This window comes from Lipotes vexillifer, unplaced genomic scaffold (genome assembly GCF_000442215.2).
Source record: "Lipotes vexillifer unplaced genomic scaffold, Lipotes_vexillifer_v1.1 scaffold599, whole genome shotgun sequence".
NCBI lineage: Eukaryota > Metazoa > Chordata > Mammalia > Artiodactyla > Lipotidae > Lipotes > Lipotes vexillifer.
Window position 1 is genome coordinate 38,223 of NW_006780550.1, and position 14,388 is coordinate 52,610.

General features: G+C 35.3%; 1 protein-coding gene across 1 annotated transcript in view; it reads left to right on the forward strand.

The window, feature by feature from the left end:
* The first annotated feature begins 390 nt into the window (after positions 1 to 390).
* The window catches only part of LOC103068983 (high mobility group nucleosome-binding domain-containing protein 5-like), a 48,232-nt gene continuing 34,234 nt past the window's right edge, over positions 391 to 14,388 (forward strand). The window contains exons 1-6 of the mRNA XM_007453706.1: positions 391 to 494; positions 2,248 to 2,277; positions 3,048 to 3,077; positions 3,324 to 3,377; positions 5,278 to 5,415; positions 6,728 to 6,802. Coding sequence (XP_007453768.1) covers positions 480 to 494; positions 2,248 to 2,277; positions 3,048 to 3,077; positions 3,324 to 3,377; positions 5,278 to 5,415; positions 6,728 to 6,802 — 342 coding nt within the window. The 5' untranslated portion in view covers positions 391 to 479. The remainder of the gene's footprint in view (positions 495 to 2,247; positions 2,278 to 3,047; positions 3,078 to 3,323; positions 3,378 to 5,277; positions 5,416 to 6,727; positions 6,803 to 14,388) is intronic.

The following is a 14,388-nucleotide window of genomic DNA, read 5'->3' on the forward strand; positions in this document are numbered from 1 at the left end:
AAGCAAGTGCAATGACTTTCGCCTGTCATTACTACATAAAAGGAAAACAAAAACAAAAACAACAACAAAAAAATAATCAAGACAATTCCAGCTTTCCCGTCGGTTTTATGCTTCAGCACTTTGCATCCACGAAGTCTGGGGGCTCCTCTACCCCACCGGCGGTCGGAGCTGGCAACGAGGGCTTCGGGCAAGTCCGTGGGCCACGCCCCCTGGGATAGTCGCCTCCCCTTATTGGCCTGACAGCCTGTCACTCCAATTTGGCTCCCACTCCTGCTAACCATTCACGTAGTTTGGTTGCGTCTGGAGCGTTTAATGTTGCCAATAACGAGGGATTTTTTTTTTTTTTTTTTTGGAGGCGAGCACAGGTCGTGCTGCAATTAGTTCATTCAATGAAAACTCAGTTGCTCTCTGAGCGGTCGGGTAGAGACTGCTTTCGGCTTTTTTCCTGCTGTTAATATCTCCTCTAGAGAGCTGCAACAATGCCCAAAAGAAAGGTAAGTGAAACAGGAAGATAGAAGGGGGATTAGAGACTGAAATACATATTTCCCAATCGGGAGAGATTTTTTTAAAAGTATTTTGGCTTCTAGTTTGATTTTGTGATGTGCTGAATGTAAGGGGAGGGAAGGGCAGGTATCGGTTGGTGTAAGGATGAGGATGGTCTCTCACGCAACTAGTAGTTCACTTTTGGCTTGTTTTGTTTAAGGATAAGAATCACTTGAGAGTTGTCTCCATGCTGAATTACAAACAGTCATAGCGCTGTACTGTCGCTTCCTACCCCACCCCCCCTTCCTCCGTTTACCCTATTGGAGAAGACTTCTCCCAACCACACTTACAGGCACTAGTTTCCTCCTCAGCCTCCAGCTTTTCTCCGGGAACCGTCCAGTTTGGGGGAACGAAAGCCATGGCTTTCTCCCGTATTTGCCTTTGTTCTTCCCGTTTTCTTTTTCCTTTTTTTCCCTCCTCTGCTTCTTGTCATGCCAGATGGCTATGCAATGGTAATCCTGTGCCATTAGGCGGCGCAGACTTCAAACTGTCCTAGAGAAGGGAGAGATTCACAGCTGTAATTAGCAACTTTGGAGCTGAGAGATCTGGGACTCTCCAAGCTCACTCACTGTCTAAAGATGGAAGGATGACAAGAGAAATGCGTCAGATAAACTATTGCTGATGTTAGGGTAGCATGGATTTGTTTACTTTAGACGCGCAGAATTGATATGAGCTATTCAAGGGCTACAAGTCTCCTGCAAACCCTCACTTAAAAGATCGTGGTTTCTCTCTTGGACGCGAAATAAATTCACTCTCGGTGTTATTGTTGTTGTTGTTGTTGTTGTTGTTTTTTGGGGGGGAAGTTCCCTTAGAAGTGAAATCGATCGCTGTTTCGTTGCTTGATAAAATTGTAAAACACTGTGCTAAGTAAGGCGTTATGATTGTTTTGGTACTATTCCTATCTATTCGTCCGCCTTCCATATTTTTAGAACATAGGAATAAGACAGAAATTCCCCGGTCCTCTGGGGCTGTATGACTCGTGCAATAGCTCGATAATTCCCAGGCTAAAGGGCTGCTCAGATACGGAAAGCAATGGTTTCTAATCAGCATCCCCCTGCCTGAGATTCCCGCCGCTGCGCTTTTCTAGGCTTGTGCAATGGGTCTTGCTATTTTACATAGCTGACAGCAACCTTGTAGCAAGTAGTGGCGGGAAGTTTTAAAATCCGCAGCCGGCTTCTCAGAATAACGCATTGACGTTGTAACAAAGAGGGTTCCCCCACACCAGGGCATTGTGGGGGTTGTAGTTGTATGCACAACTTGGAGGGGAGAATAGTCCATTTAGAAGAGAGGATCAGATAAGTACAATTGCATCTCGAGCATAAAGCTAAACGGACAGGGAAATTGCATGAAGCTCCGCCTTCATTCTGCCCGCTCCCACACTTTTTGGCTTTAACCCTGGCTACAACAGGTGGATTTTAAAATTAAAAAAGGTTTGTTTTTAGGAAATGCAATTTACACAAAAGGATGAAATTGACTATCAGTTGTATAAACTTATGTCTTGGGAATTCATTTGCATCTTGGTGCAAATTTGCACTTTAGTAGACAGCAGGCTACTAGGCATTAACACGTGGCTACTTGAGCAGGAATCCAGGAAAAAGTAAAGCTGTTATATTGCAACTGCAATCTATAGGCAATATTTTTGGATACATCAGTATATGTTTATATCGATGACCTTATTTCTGTGTGGTTTTCTCCCCTGTATAGGCTGCAGATCAAGGTGATATGAGGCAGGAGGTAAGTTTCTTTAGTTTGAGGATCTGAAAAAATTCACTTGGTTTATAAACTTGACACATAAGCAGCTAAAAACTAAATGCTGGTTAATATTTGTACCATATGAGTACCAATATGGTATGCCAGTGAGCTCTCTCAGAAATATAGTAGATATTGAAAACTCCAAACTCTATGGAACTTAGGACCTTGTGCTTAAGATCTGGAGAGAGCTTCTTCCTTTTAAGCCAAAGAATTCCTTTGTTAGTTTGCAAGAAGGGGCTGTATTTTCATTTCTAAATATACTCCTTGTTACTAGCCATTTTGTGTTCATTTAGCCTAGCAATTGAAATTTAATTTGGGATTCTTTTTTCCTTAGTTGTATGAAGGGTCCAGAGGAGGGAAAAATCAAAACGTATATTTTTACTATGATATATATATATATATATATAGATATAGATATATTACTCAGGCCTCTCACTTGTGGCCTCCCCCGTTGCGGAGCACAGGCTCCGGACGCGCAGGCTCAGCGGCCATGGCTCACGGGCCCAGCCGCTCTGCGGCACGTGGGATCTTCCCAGACCGGGACACGAACCCGTGTCCCCTGCATCGGCAGGCGGACTCTCAACCACGGTGCCACCAGGGAAGCCCCTACGATATTTTTTAAATCAAGTACACAATGCTTCTTAATGACAATATGTACTTAGTGTTACACTAAATATTTTCACCACAATATAAATATTTCTAGTTTTGTGTATCCATAATTCTCTTAACTGATAATTATTTTTAACTTATAGCCAAAGAGAAGATCAGCCAGACTGTCTGCTGTAAGTAGTCTTTTTAAAAAGCTGCCCATGTATTGTAAAATGTAATTTTAAAATTCAGAGAATCCTAGACAATACTAGTTATTTAATACAAGATTTGTTTTTGATGTTTTAAGAAACTTTCTGACCAAGGAAATGTTTTTATCTTAGTGTTCAGTTTGAACTATACCCATTTATTTTAATTACGAGGCTGAACTTCATTGTTAGTGATCTATCTTCAATTATGGTTTCTTCCTTCTTTTCCCCCAGTTGCCTGTGCCCATTACACCAGAGTTGAAGTCCAAAAGAACATCAACTCCAAGGGTAAATATTCAGCATGCAATGTTGAGAGAAACTTGTTTTTCTTCAGAAATAGTTTTTCAGAAAGGCATACAGTTCATCATTTTGCTTTATTTTCTTTTCAGTTAGTGATATATTACATTATACATTATACCATATGGTACATGTCAGCCCTTAGAGTCAGAAATATTTGTTTGTGCTCTGTGGTTGTCTGCTATGTTTCTGCATTTTCATTAGGAAGAGACAAAACAAAATTTTAGCTAGCTAGATCCATAAAACATACGTGCTTTTGACGTCATATAGTCATAATACCAGTACTCCTGGGGAAACAAAAGGTGTAAACTCTAGTAACAAAAGTAATGCTTTGTGATAATAATAGTAACTAACATTTGATAATACTTTACAGTTTGCAAAGTGCTTTCACATACATTATTCTCGAATTCACATAGTTGATCTCATATAGGCTTCTGTACTCTAATGTTGTGGTTAAAGACATTAGAAATAGCCTCAATATTAAGTTCACTTTTTCCCCTATATTTATATTTATTTATTTATGTGTAAATATGTGTGAATATAATATGATCGTATTTCATTTTTAGAACTGGTTTATTGAGGTATGATTGATGTTTTAAGGATAAGTTGAATTCTTAACATCATAAAATGTTAAAGCTAGGAGGGGGCGGGTCTTCCCTGGTGGCGCAGTGGTTGAGGGTCCGCCTGCCGATGCAGGGGGTGCGGGTTCGTGCCCCGGTCTGGGAGGATCCCCCGTGCCGCAGAGCGGCTGGGCCCATGAGCCGTGGCCGCTGGGCCTGCGCGTCCGGAGCCTGTGCTCCACACCGGGACAGGCCACAACAGTGAGAGGCCCAAAAAAGATATTGCTAAAACTATGGCCATAGGTTTAGTAATCATAGTAAGTGACAACTGAAGAGAAAAGTTCTTTTTGGTTTTTCTCTATTTTGCATTTCCTGGTCACTATATATAAAATTAAGTACTCAATTTATAAGTTGTTAAAATAGTAAACACTGTTTATTTCCTTTCAAAATAAAAGACAGTGATAGAATAAAACAGATAATATATAATCATGGACTTTAAAATACTTTACACTCCTTGGCTCTCAGTTTCTCATGTATTCAAAGAATAATAACATATCTATATTGCATTTTACAGTTTCTAAAGTAATTTCACATATATTTTATCATTTGCTCCTTATTACATCCCTGTAGGTAGGTGGTATTACTCTCTTTTACATATGAAGAAATAAACACAAAGAGATTTCTGATTTTGATCAAGATCACATCAAGTAAGAAACAGATCCAGATTTAAAACACATGTTTGCTGGATGCTGAACCCAGTGCTCTTTGTATTACATACACACTTAGGCAAAGAGCTTTCTTGGTAAAGAAATTATGATTTAAGTCATTCAGAAACTTGTAGACCCAAATATTGAATCACTAATGTCCACAGGTGACCTCTTTCAAATACATCTAAATTGCTGCTCTCCCTAACATAGTATTTCTCTTAATTATTACCAATGGAGGCTCAGCAGTCAAAAACCCTGTTGCTAATTATTAGACATGACAGGGATAAACTGGTCCCCTCTAGTCAAAGAAAGTTAATTTATCAAAGTGTAACCTGATGCTAGCAATTGGCCCTGAGTAGCCACTGGTCAGCATTCTAACTTGTTGTTTCTCACTTAAAAGAAACTTTCTTTGATTCATATCAGGAATATTATTCATTTTAATACCATTTCAGGTTTATAATGACACTGAAGGTGTCAAGCGATAATTTTGTTGATATTAAGTTTATATGGATATTTTAAAGCTTTTCCGTAAATTATTACAACAACTGGTAAAACAATAGGCCATTTAATCGACACATCAGTTAAATTGTGTAATTTTTTTTATTGTTTTGTGTTGCTGGACAGAAAATGAAGACAAAAAATGATACGATGGAACAAAACACAGATGCAAGTGCCAAAGCCATAGCTGAAACCAAGAAAGAAGTTGTTAAAGAAGAATACAACAGTGAAACTGCTGAAAATGGAGAAGCTAACATTATAGAGGTATCTTCCAATATTAACAGTTTTGTCCATTTGAAAGTTTAACAATGGGTGCCACTGGAAGAAATCTTGTTTGTCTTGTAGTTTAAACATTGAGAAACATTAAATGAGTATGGCTCTATAGTGTCAGTCTGTCCAGGCTGCTGTAACAAAATACCACAGATGGGTGGCTTATAAACAACAGAAATTTATTTCTCAGTTATGAAGGCTGGGAAATCCAAGATCAAGGCACCAGCATTTTTGGTGTCTGATGAGGACCTGCTTCCTGGTTTATGGATGGCAGTTTTCTTGCTGTGTCCTGACATGATAGAAAGGGTGAGAGAGCTCTCTGGGGCCTCTTTTATAAGGACATAAATCCCTTTCATGAGGGCTCTACTCTGATGACCTAATCACCTCCCATAAGCCCCACCTCCAAATATCATCACATTAGAAATTGGTTTCATCATTTGAATTTTGGAGGACACAAACATTCTGTTTATAGCATTTAGTATAATGGTATATAAGGGGAAAAGAAAGAAAACAAATTACAATTGAGAATTTACAGGTATGGGTAGTGGGAACAGTGTGTTAGCATTGATATTAATAGAACAATGCCAGAGATTATGACTTATTAATAATCTAATGACTGTCTTATTAAATACAGACCAATCCTCTATTGCTTTTGTCAGCACATGGGCTATTTGTAAATATCTTTTCAAGATCATATATGATTCTTCTTTCCTCTTCAGATTGCAAAACAAATCATTATGTATATTTCCAATAGGTCTTGCTTTACATATTTAGCATACCATGTTTCTAGGTATTGTAGTTAAAAAAATGAAAATGGGATTTAGTGCCAAATCTATAAACCAGACCTATGCATGTAGGGAAAGTCTTTTGTAAGTGATCCTATGATATATGATAGAAGACTTTTCAAGTAACTTTTTACAAAGTAAACCTAAATCTTACCATTATAGAAATAAAATGTATTATTTCTTCAAGGAATATAATTTGTTTACATGCATGCTACTCATTTTTTCTGTATTTACTCTGTTTCCTCATATTTGTAATGAAAATTATTTATATGAATACGTTTCCCCAAATGTATTGTTCCAAATATCTGTTTGTGCATATTTGTGTGGAGATACTTTAATTAATCCTATTACTTATAAGGTTTCCTTATGATGTGTTATTTAGGAGGCCTTTTCCACAGGAAAATTACTTTCTTATAGATGAAATATTATTTTTTCCATAAAACAGATATAATCCTAAGTATTTAGGGGAAATGGTTCCAAATTTACAAATATAATCTTGGTTTTTTTCTCTATACATATAGACACCAGCTCCTGAAAAAGAAACAGAGGAAATAAAAGAAGAAAAAGTTGAAGATATCAAAGAAGAAAGAGGAGAGAAGAAAGGAACAGTGGCAGCAGAAGGAAAAGAAGATGAAAAAGAAGATCAGAAAGGAGATGGAGAAGATCAAAACAAGGAAGAAGAGAAAGGAGAAGATGGAAGAGGGAAAGAATATGAAAAAGAAGATGAAGGTGGAAAAAAAGAAGATGGAAAAGAGGAAGAAGACAAAAAAGACACAGGAGATGAAAAGGAGGGTGAAGATGGAAAAGGGAAAGGAGAAGATGGCAAAGAGGGAGAAGATGAAAAAGAGAAAGGAGATGAAAAAGAGAATGAAAATGGAAAGGGGAAAGGAGAAGATGGCAAAGAATCTGAAGATGGAAAAGATAAAGGAGAAGATGAAAAAATGGGAGATGATAGAAAAGAGAAAGGAAATGGAAAAGAGAATGAAAATGGAAAGGGGAAAGGAGAAGATGGAAAAGAATCTGAAGATGGTAAAGATAAAGAAGATGAAAAAAAGGGAGATGATAGAAAAGAGAAAGGAAATGGAAAAGAGGATGAAGATGGAAAGGGGGATAAAGGTGTAAATGAGAAGGAAGATGAAAAAGAGAAAGGAGAAGATGGAAAAAAGGAAGAAGGAAAAGAGGAAGAAAATGGAAAAGGAGACAGGAAAGATGGAGGAGATGGCAAAGAAGATGAAAGCAAGGCTGAAATTGGAAAAGAAACAGCCGAAAGAAAAGAGGTCAAAAAAGAAGATGGAAAAAAAGTAGAGTTTCAGATTGTTGTTTAAAGCTGCCCTATATGGTTTCATAATTTGGTAATATGTACCTTCATGTTGCAATGTTAAGAGAGATGAATATTTTTATCAAATATTTTATAAACACAACTTTTCTTTAGTATCAATTTAATTTCAAAACATCTTCATACTGGTTAATAGTCACAAAGTTCCTAACATGAAACCTTTATCTATAAATTTTGTAATTATAATAGTGGAATATATAGAAAAAAAATATGTTTTCAACTTTGTCAGTGAATACACTTTTTCTGTAAGTTATGTGTTAAATCTTTGACTTTTAATTTTACTCCTATATATGATAATTTCACAAAATGGGGAGATCCCAAAAGAGTTTCCTCAAACATTCTTGTGGTTCTCTAGGTTACTTTTATAAAGAAGGTGAACTATTTTCATGTAATGCTAAGAATTAGAATTATCTTTCCCAAATATAACTTTGATATTAGCTTGGGAAAAAATAAAATTGTAATTCCATTTTTAAAAGAAATACAAATATTAATTTCAGAAGGGCAGTTCTGACAATATGTGTATTCACAAAATTTTACTGGATTTATCTTAATAAAAATTCTTTTCAAAGATTATTGTAGTTTGTTATAACTCCAAAAATGTAATTAGGGAAATATTATAATGCTTCATTTTTTTTCTATTGTGATGTTCACAAAGACATTAAAAATATTTTTGCACTGAGACAAAATAAACATAACATAAAATTCACCATTTTAGCCATTTCAAAATATACAATTCAGTGGTTTTACTATATTCACAATGTTGTGCAACCACTATCACTATCCACTATCTAGTTACAGAATATTTTCATCACCAAAATAAGAAACAAAGTACCAGTTAGCTGTCTCTGTTCATTCCCCCCAACCAGCCCCACCACTGATCTCTGGCAACTGTTAATTTATTTTCTGTCTCTATGGGTTTGCCTATTCTGGATACTTCATATAAATGGAATCATGTGACACGTGGCCTTTTGTGTCTGGCTTCTTTCACTTAGCATAATTTTTCATGTTCACACATGTTGTAGCATGTATCAGTATTTCATTTTTTTTGTGGCTGAATAATATATTGTACTACATTGTTTGTTGAAGAATATTTGTTTCCATGCTTTGTCAATTATGAATAATGCTATGAACATTTATGTACTAGTTTTTGTGTACATGTATGTTTTCATTTCTCCTGGTTATATACCTAGGAGTAGAACCACTGGATTATTTTAGTAATTCTATGTTTAACTTTTTGAGGAACTTCCAGTTCCAAAGTGGCTTCAGCGTTTTGTATTCTCACCAGCAATGTGTGAGTGTTCTAATTTCTTCACATCCTTGCCAACACTTGTTATTGTCTGTCTTTTTTATTATAGAAATCCTAGTGGGGTGATTTGGGGGTGATCAAAATCATGGTAATTTTTGTTTGCATTTCCCTAATGATGTTGAGCATCTTCTCATGTGTTTATTGGTGATTTGGATAACTTCTTTGGAGAAGTATCTAACAAAGTCTTAACCCATTTTTTACTTGGGCTGTCTTTTCAGTGCTGAGTTGTAAGACATGTATATATTTTAGATACAAGTCCCTTATCAGATGTAATAATTTGCAAAACTTTTTCCCATTCTATGGATTGTCTTTTATTTATTATTTTTAAAATTTTTATTGGGTTATATTTGTTTTACAATGTTGTGTTATTTTCTGCTGTACATTGAAGTGAATCAGCTATATGTATACATATATCCCCTCTTTTTTGGATTTCCTTCCCATTTAGGTCACCAGAGAGCATTGAGTAGAGTTCCCGGTGCTATACAGCAGGTTCTCATCAGTTATCTATTTTATACATATTAGTGTATAATCCAAATCTCCCAATTCATCCCACCTCCCTTTCCCTCCTAGTGTTTATATGTTTGTTCTGTACATCTGTGTCTCTATTTCTTCCTTGCAAGCAGGTTCATCTGTACCATATTTCTAGATTCCACATATATGTGTTAATATATGATATTTGTTTTTATCTTTCTGACTTACTTCACTCTGTATGACAGTCTCTAGGTCCATCCATGTCTCTACAAATGACCCAATTTAGTTCCTTTTTATGGCTGAGTAATATTTCATTGTATGTATGTACCACGTCTTCTTTATCCATCTGTCAATGGGCATTTAGGTTGCTTCCATGACCTGGTTATTGAAAATAGTGCTGCAATGAACATTGGTGTGCATGTATCTTTTTGAATTATGGTTTACTCTGGGTATTTGCACAGTAGTGGGATTGTTGGGTTATATGGTAATTTTAATTTTAGTTTTTTAAGGAACCTCCATACTGTTCCCCATAGTGACTGTATCAGTTTACATTCCCACCAAAAGTGCAAGAGCTTTCCCTTTTCTCCACACCCTCTACAGCATTTATTGTTTGTAGATTTTTTTGATGATGGCCATTCTGACCAGTGTGAGGTGATAACTCATTGTAGTTTTGATTTGCATTTCTCTAATAATTAGTGATGTTGAGCATTTTCTCATGTGCTTATTAGTGATTTGGATAACTTCCTTGGAGAAATGTCTAACAAAGACTTAACCCATTTTTTACTTGTATTGTCTTTTTAGTACAGAGTTGTAAGACATGTATATATTTTAGATACAAGTCCCTTATCAGGTGTGATAATTTGCAAAATATTTTTCCCATTCTATGCGCTGTCTTTTAACTTTCTTGATAGTATCCTTTTCTGTTTGTGTCTTTGGTGACATATCTAAGAATCTGTTACCAAACCCCAGGTCACAAAAATGTATACCTGTATGAAGGGTTTTATAATTTTATCTCTTGCATTTAAGCTTTTGATCCATCCTGTGTTAAATTTTGTGTATGGTATGAAGTAGGGTCCCATATTCATTCATTTACAAGCACCATTTCTTGAAAAGACTATTTCCCCATTTGATGGTGTTGGCACTGTTCAGAAATCAATGGACCACAAATGTATGGGTTTATTTCTGGACTCTCAATTCTATACCATTGATCTATAGGTCTTTCTTCATGTCAGTATCACACTTTTGACTACCATAGCATTAGAGTAAGTTTTGACTTCGGAAAGTATGTGTCCTCCAAGTTTGTTCCCAGTCCTTTAAATTCCTTATGAGTTTTAGGATCAGCTTGTTCATTTCTACCAAAAAAAAAAAAGGAAAAAGGCATTTGGCGTTTGATAGGGGTCATAATAAATATGCAGATAAATTTGGGGAACATTGCCATATTAACAAAATTGTCTTCCAATCCATGAACACAGGATGTCTTTCAATTTATTTAGGGTGCCTTTAATTTCTTTCCACAATATTTTGTAGTTCTTCATGTACACATCATGCACTTCCTTGATCAAATTTATTCCTAAGTATTATATCCATTTTGAAGCTGTAACTGGAATTGTTTTCTTGATTTTAATTTAGCATTGTTCATTACTAGTGTGCAGAATGCAACTGATTTTTTAATATTGATCTTATATCCTACAATTTTCATGAACTTGTATATTAGATTTAACAGGTATTTTGTGTTTTCTTCAGAGTTTTTCCTATTTAAAAGATTATGTCATCTGTATATAGAGATTGTTTTACCTCTTTCTTTCCAATTTGGATGCCTTTATTTCTTTCTGCCTAATTTCCCTGGCTTCTCAAATATTAAGAATAAAAAATGGAAATACACAAGTTCAGAAGTCCAGTTTTCAAAGCATAGACTTCTGCTTCTACCTCTTTCCCAAGGCTGGCAGGCCCTGCACCATTTCCTACTCTGTCTCAGAACTTACTACAATGCTACAGTAATAAAAAACAACTTAAATGGGCTGGTTAAATATCTAGGTAACTTGCCTGGATCCCCCACTTTCTAGCCATATTCTGCAACCATAAAAATTGTCCTCAACTTCCAGCACAGAAATGTGTTGTTTAAAGCACCTTGATCCCCTTCACTGCTAAGGCTAAAATAAAAGTAACAATCCTGCATTCCTCTTTAAGAACATATCCCGGGTGACTGGTAGAACTGTGGTAATGAGTAATCTTAATTTTCCTGTGAAAGTATACCCTCTACATAAAGAAGGTAGGCGCCTTCACCTTACAACATTATCTTAACTCTATAATAAAGTGCTCATATGACAAAATGCCATGGTATACTATAGGAGGATCATTGTTTCACACTATGATGCTAAAGTAAATTTTCTTCCTCGGGTCTTGTATTGTTTTATTTCTTGATGTTTTAATTGGATCCTACTTTCCCTTTATCATCAAAACTTTGCTTCCCACAATTTCTCTTCTAAAAAACTCAATGATAGTAAGGTGTGAGAGGAGGAGTGGAGTAGGGGAGTGCTAATTTATAGAGACAGCACACCATGACTATAAGTGAAAGTGAATATAAATTATAAATCTACAAAACAGAACAATCTTCACTAAAGATGGGGAGAAATAAATAAGGGTATAAAAAAATCTTCAGGGAACCCCACAGAGAAATGGTGTTCAAGAAGTACACTTGGAGTTTCTTCAGTATATGAAGCATCTTTTGTTAAGTATCTGATTGACAGCACAAGTTTTTGGTAGCATATTATTGATTCAACACAATAATTGATTTTCTGAGTATGTAGTGCTGAAGTTTTCATCTAAACTTTTCTGTTGTTACTTTAAAGGACTTGCCCCATTCATAAGCTTGAGGGAATGCCTCAGAATAAAAAAAAAAATAATGGGACTAAACTTTGAAATTGTATTGTAATTAGATGGGAAACTGATTCAGTTTATTGTACCATGAAAAAAAAAAACAGCGAGTATTTATACACAGTTCTTCAGGGGAATATCTGCTGTATAAGGACTGCCCTTAATGCTTCCCATTAATATTTAAAATGCTTCATGCTGAACATTATTAATCCTTATAAAAATTCCATGTTTAGGGTGGTATGAAGAAAGGGAGACATAGAACAAAGGCATGTCAGAGCTGGAGTCTAATCTCATAAACCATAGGTGTTATTAATTACCTACTGAGATCACACAGATATATCTTGATATTATCTTTAAAAAGCGGGTTTTGAAAATCCTCAGATAATAAGGTTTTGGTCCTAAAAATTTAATTGTCTTCAAGATACTATTGTGGCAATTGTCCAAAATTTAAAAACAGAACTGTTGGAACAAGTTGCTTAGCATACAAGGAACGGAGAAAAAGCCCACCAAATCGGCTGCAGTTTACAAGCTCCTGTGCTAAAATTAAGTTAAATCTAAACCATGCAGTAGGTAAGTGACTTGTGTGAAGGTATTTTTCTAGAATACAGAAGAGGCTTTTTAATGTGATATTTACACAATAGATATGATTGTTTTTTACCTTAAAATACATGGATTTAATATTATTACCTATCAATTTATTTGCCTGACGTGAATAGTCTTTCAGATTATGTTGACTTTCTTAGGTTGGAAAATAGTAAGTAGGCAAAAGTCCAGCTTTATATGGAGTAACAATCATTTTCTTTCACATATTTTCTTTGTAACTACAGTTCATTCTGGTTGTTTATTACATATTTTATAAACTCTCTTTTTCTAAATGTTGTTTTTCCCATGAACATTATCTTTACATATTTATATCAAGTACGACATAATAGTGTAGATCAAAATGGTTTTCCTTTCTTTAGAAGTTAAAAATTAAATTCATAAAAATTAAATATTCCTTAAAAACCTAAACTATGATTTACTATGTTACTTGACAACATATGCATTTAATTCCTTAGTAACTGTAATCTGCAGTCTAGGCTTGGTGTAATTTACTAAATAATATGAATGAACTCCAGTGGTTATAGAAATTGAGTTCCAGATCAGATAATGGGGGAAGATGTGTGTGTGTGTGTGTGTGTGTGTGTGTGTGTGTGTGTGTGCATGTGTGTGTTTTCTAGAGAAGAGAGGAAGGGGAAATCAGAAAGTGAGATGAATGATTTCAAAATATTTTAATATCAGTGGCTTAAAAGGCTATTTTTTCACATAGATTAGGAATTCTGACCAAGGGTGAAATAACTTCTTCAAATATTTAACACATATAAAAGTGTTTACTATGTGCCAGGCACTTTCTTAAGCATGTTACATATGTTACACATATATGTAAATAAACATATTTACATATAACAACCCTATGAGGCAGGTACTATTATTATCCTCATTTTCATAGATAAGGAAACTAAGCACAAAGGCTGATCAATTTGTTTTATTTGTGGCAAATCCATGGTTTCCAGGATTTGAACTAAATTATACCATCTCTCAAATAAGCTTAATCCACAAGCATTTTCCACACAGTAGGATTTTTTGTTTGTTTTGTAAAAATAATCTTAGAAATTCAATGAGAAATGACCTCACTCACCAGTGTTACAACTTAGATTCTTTAATTCATTTAGTCAATAAATATTTGTTGAGTACCTACTATGTGTCAATCAGGTTACAGGGGTTATATCTGTGAAGAAAATAGGGATCTTCCTTGCCCTCATAGATCTTACAGTGCACCAGAAGAAACCAATATATTTTTCAATCAAATAATTATATAATTATAATTTTTGTTAATGCTATAGAAGAATAGTAAGGTGGCTAATAAATGGAATAACAGAGACCTGGGAGAAGCTAGTACTTGTAGGTGATTAGAGGTGCCCATCCACTTACTTAGACACATAGGTTGATTGAACTCAGCTGGGAGGTTCTCACTTAAGATTTCCCATGTAATTATAGACACATAGTGTTTGGTGTTGGAGTCAACCGAAAGCTTAACTGAGCAGACATTTAGGATGGTTTCTTCAATCACCTGTCTACACTTCAGCTTAGATACTGCTTGGGTGATCTTTCACATGGCTAACTTATTGGGATTTTTTTTTTTAACCCATGCAGCA